The following is a 4,486-nucleotide window of genomic DNA, read 5'->3' as shown; positions in this document are numbered from 1 at the left end:
GCGCTTACCGGCCGCGAGAGAGAAGATTTTGGTGCACAAAGTTTCCATCTTCATGGACGAACAGCTCCACGGCTTTTTCCCCTCCGGCAGCACCTGATCTGATTGCACCGCCCCCCCCCCCCCCCCCCCCCCTTACAGTAGCACCACCTACAGGCCGAAACACTGAAAATGTCTTTAATTATCTGAAACACTAAATTCAGGCAGCAAATAATGTGAAAATATGATAAATGCAGAAATCAGCCGCTTGTTTTTTTTTTATTAAGTTCCTTTTTTTTGTCTTTATTTGTAATGCAAATGAAAGTGGTGGGGACACCGGGCAGGCCGACCTGAAAGCATTCTGGGGCCCAGCTGCGAGGGGGCCGATGCAGTCCAGCACTAATAATGTTCTTTACTTATTAAATAAGTAAAAATAAAGCCTGTTCCATAATGAAAATGGTCTGCGTAATGTTAACATCAGAAGTGCAGCAGGCCACGTATGTGTTCATGTAGGGGACAGAGAGAGACATGAGGAAAGCAGATTTGCAGAGGGCCAGTTCTGGACCTTTTCAGGGGCCCAGTCATTTCTGTGGGCAGGCCTGCACAGGGGCTCAGATTAGGGGCGTGAAGAGACACTTAGCTCACGAGACGTCACGATACGCGATGTTAGGTTCACAAGGACGAGACCAAAAGATCCTTAAACAGCGTTTAAAGACTTCTTCAGCGGGATAATGAGCGGCAGGTCTGGGGGGCCTCTCCCAGGAAATTCACATCTTTAAACACTTCATTTGCTGCATTCTGGTCAACGTGTCTGCACCAATTTATGGTGGAAATGTTTTTATTTATGTAAAAGGAAACACTGAATTCAGGAGGCTCGTGACATTTTAGAGAATCTAAGTGAGAGCAGCTCTCAGATCTGTTTCTGCTGCAGATCAGCTTTTCTCCTGTAACATCGTCCTGCTGAGGCCTGCTTTAGTCCTCTCTCCTCTTTGTCATGTTCACAGGGAGGAAACTTGGCCAAAAACAAAGTTACTGATCGGTGCTGCACCTTTTTGGGTCAGTTTATAATCAGCCTTGTTTTTTTTTTTAGCTTTCTGCTATATTTTAATTGCATTGCATGTTTTCTTAATGTGCAAACAAACCTTTCTAAAGGCATTTTCATTTGTTATTTAACTGTAAGATGTTTTTTTAAAAACAAATTATGCTTTAAAAAAGTGGTGGGGACATGTCCCCAGCGTCCCCAGCGTCCCCAGAGTCCTGCATTCAAACCTCATCTAAATATCATCAGCAACCTGTAGTGGCTGTAACACCAAATCCAGATGAGAGAGAGTTAAGTGATCATTTCATGTTTACCTGCTTCCTCCCCGATCAGGCCTGGTGCTGATCAAGTCTGGGAAGAGGTGCATTCAGAATATACAGATTACAGTGGAGTCCATCCGTCCATCGTCATCTTATCCTGCGTACAGGGTCAGGGGCGGGAGCCAATCCCAGCTGACATCGGGCGAAACGCGGGCTCCACCCCGGACAGGGCGCCGGCCCGTCGCAGCTTATCATCTAGTGTGGCGTCTGTTTTTGCTTCTTTTGTGCGATTGTTGTAACAAGGGAACACATTGCATTTGGCATCAACTCCCGAGGTCTGTGATGTTCTCGTAGAGGACTGAATCGGTGCCATTTGTAGTGAACAACTGTGGGGACTTTGTAGAGAAATTTGAGAACTCGAGCTGAAAGTTCAGTGAGTTTTAGCTGCTGAAGCAAAAGTGTTCCAACCACAGCCTCCCTTACTTCCAGTGTTACAGTAGAAGTCGACGTTTTCCGCTGCAGGTGTCTGAACTCTTTAGACCCTGTTAAAGTTTGGAACTGGTGTTTTTCTGTTGGGAGTCACTTATATTTTCCTTCTGATGACCCCTGACCTCCCGGCTTGGTTCTGACTCAGCAGCTGTGCAGAAGACGTTTACCTGCCGGCGGAAAACAAGATTCTTTCACAATAAACCCAGTTTGAACCAGAGGAAGGCGGTTTAATCTGCAGCAATGCATCATGGTCTATAAGACCACCATGTGTTTCTCTAAAGAACAACAGTTTCCAGCTGATCCAGCCAGGATTAATCAGAAATACTTCACTGAGTGCTGAGCTCCTTTTAGTGACTAATGAAGAACTGGACTGATTTTCAAATTATTATTATTTTGATTGTTTGATTTTCAGTAATTGTTGTTTTAATAAACTAATTGGTTATTATTATTATTTTGTCTATTAATACACACGTCTACAGTTTTATCTATTTATTTTATTTTGTATTATCACACAAACCCAACTTACTGTTTTATGTCCTTACTTAATGAAATGAATTGTCCTTGTGTAATTTACATGCAGCTCTGCCAGTACTGTCGCTCTGCATTCATGCCAGAAAAGCTGATTGAATTTGAATTTCGTTCAGCTGAAGGAGGATGTCCAACACCTGGAGATACGGGGTTTGTTCGGCAGGGTTCAACAGATTCTGAAGACATTTCTTTGGGTTTCTGGGCCCCGGAGGCCCCGGAGGCCCCGGAGGCTGCTCAGAGCTCCTGTGATCACAAACACGTGTTCTGTTCTCAGCTTCCTAAAGAGCAAAGTTTATTATTATTATTATTATTATATTATAGATAAAGTTTGACAGACAGCTGATTCACTTGTCCCCAGTCGGCTTTTTGATTAAAAAACACAAACAATAAGTAAATAAATATACAGTTTAACCTCTGGGATGTAAGAAATACTCATGGAAAGTACTTTTACTGGCCTGCAGTTTAAAGCTCAGCAGTGAAAGTTATCTGGGCTGCAGGACTCACAGGGATCCGGGGCTCCGGGGCTCCGGGGCTCCGGGGCTCCGGGGCTCCGGGCTCCGTCGTGACGGAGGAGGAGGCGCCGGAAAACACGGCTCCTGCAGCGGGAGGGGGGCGGGGCGGGGAGAGGCGGCCCCTGGCCCCTGCAGGTCCCTGGGGTGCAGCTTCCTGGGAGTCCTGCTCTGTCTGGCTTTAATGGGACTGTCTCCATGGAAACGAGGCGTCACGACCCGCAGAGGGCGGGTATAAAAGGGACCCGGCGGAGACTCTGAACTCCACCGGACCCCTCCAGCACGTCTGCTGCCCCGGAGCCGCTGAGCCGAACCCGGATCATCCAGCCCGGTCCTCCGCTGCCTGCACGAGACATGCCGCACGAGGCCGCGCGTCACCTCCTCACCTGCAACAGGTAGGAAACCGAGCTGAACCGCAGTCTGGGGGTCAGTCCGGAGACCTGGATCCCGGTCAGACCCGCAGGGAAACAGCTGCACCCGATCAGATCACAGCTGTTCAGAACCAGGTCTGACTGGAAACTGGTCTCCTTTTTATTGATGTGGAGATTTCAGACTCTGACCGTCTGTCTGTCTGCAGGGATCCGGATCGACGCGTCCTGATGGAGCTCAGAGCGACTCCGTGTGAGCTGGACCTCCCTGACGGTCCGAGCGAACTTCTTCTTCTTCTTCTGTCCTTAAATGATGAAAACTGAATGTGAAGTTTAGTTTTTTCATATCTGGCAGATTATTTGGTTCCTGTTTAACATTTACAGTCTGATGAATAAAGGCCACAGAGCAGCAGCTGGGCTCTGATTGGCCAGACCCCCCGGGACCAGAGCCAATCACTGATTAGAATTAAAAGCTTCTCCGGTCACTCTGGCGGCGCAGACCAGACTCCATGGAGGAAAACACTGATTTTAGAGTCAGCTGTTCTTGTACTGCCCGTTTCTTCTTCATGTGTTCCTGTGTGCCGGCCGGGTGTCCTCAGATCTGGTTTTCGTGAGTCCGGCTGACCCCCCTGCTCTCTCCTCCCACCCCCAGGTTCTGGTCCCCGGGTCGTCCGTCGGATCTCCACCAACAGCCGGGAACGTTGGCGTCAGCAGAACGTTAACGGGGCGTTCAGCGAGCTGCGGCGTCTCATCCCCACTCACCCCCCCGACAGGAAGCTCAGCAAGAACGAGATCCTGCGCCACGCCCTCAGGTACATCAGCTTCCTGGACCGGGTGCTCACAGACCAGGACCTCAGAGGGGCCCCCCGGGGCCGAGCGGGGAGCCTGGAGCGGGAGGACGGGCCGCAGGGGACGCTGTCTCCAAACTCCAGCTGTGACAGTTCAGTGGAGGGGGACTGGGACAGCCTGACGGGGGACCAGGACTACAGAGGTCCCGTGCAGAACCTGGACCAGGCGAGCTGGCAACCAGCTGATCAGACAGGCTGGATCCAGCAGAGACCAGCAGGGCGAGACCAGTCCGGCTGATCCAGCAGAGACCAGCGGGAGGAGAGTCCAGTCCGGCTGATCCAGCAGAGACCAGCAGGGCGAGTTCAGTCCGGCTGATCCAGCAGAGACCAGCAGGGCGAGTCCAGTCCGGCTGGCCTGATGTAAAACATGTTGTTGTTCTGGACCGAGTTGATGTGATATTCACATCTTCAGTGTTTCACCGTCTGGTTGAGTTTTCTTGATGCAGAGTGAGCTGAAATGTTCTGCCGG

The 4,486-nt window shown here is 50.1% G+C and overlaps 1 protein-coding gene across 1 annotated transcript; it reads left to right on the top strand.

Annotated features, from left to right (window-relative positions):
* The first annotated feature begins 3,047 nt into the window (after window positions 1-3,047).
* LOC119888115 (T-cell acute lymphocytic leukemia protein 1 homolog) lies at window positions 3,048-4,273 on the top strand. The gene is made up of 3 exons (XM_038698554.1): window positions 3,048-3,196; window positions 3,379-3,443; window positions 3,822-4,273. The coding sequence occupies exons 1-3, from the start codon at window positions 3,156-3,158 to the stop codon at window positions 4,253-4,255; spliced, it is 540 nt and encodes a 179-aa protein (XP_038554482.1). The 5' UTR covers window positions 3,048-3,155; the 3' UTR covers window positions 4,256-4,273.
* The last annotated feature ends 213 nt before the right edge of the window (window positions 4,274-4,486 follow it).

Source organism: Micropterus salmoides, unplaced genomic scaffold, assembly GCF_014851395.1.
Source record: "Micropterus salmoides isolate LMB-PRFRI ecotype aquatic unplaced genomic scaffold, ASM1485139v1 Ms_hic_scaffold_5, whole genome shotgun sequence".
Classification (NCBI taxonomy): domain Eukaryota; kingdom Metazoa; phylum Chordata; class Actinopteri; order Centrarchiformes; family Centrarchidae; genus Micropterus; species Micropterus salmoides.
The sequence above is the reverse complement of the archived record's forward strand: the minus strand, read 5'-3'. Positions and strand labels throughout refer to the sequence as shown.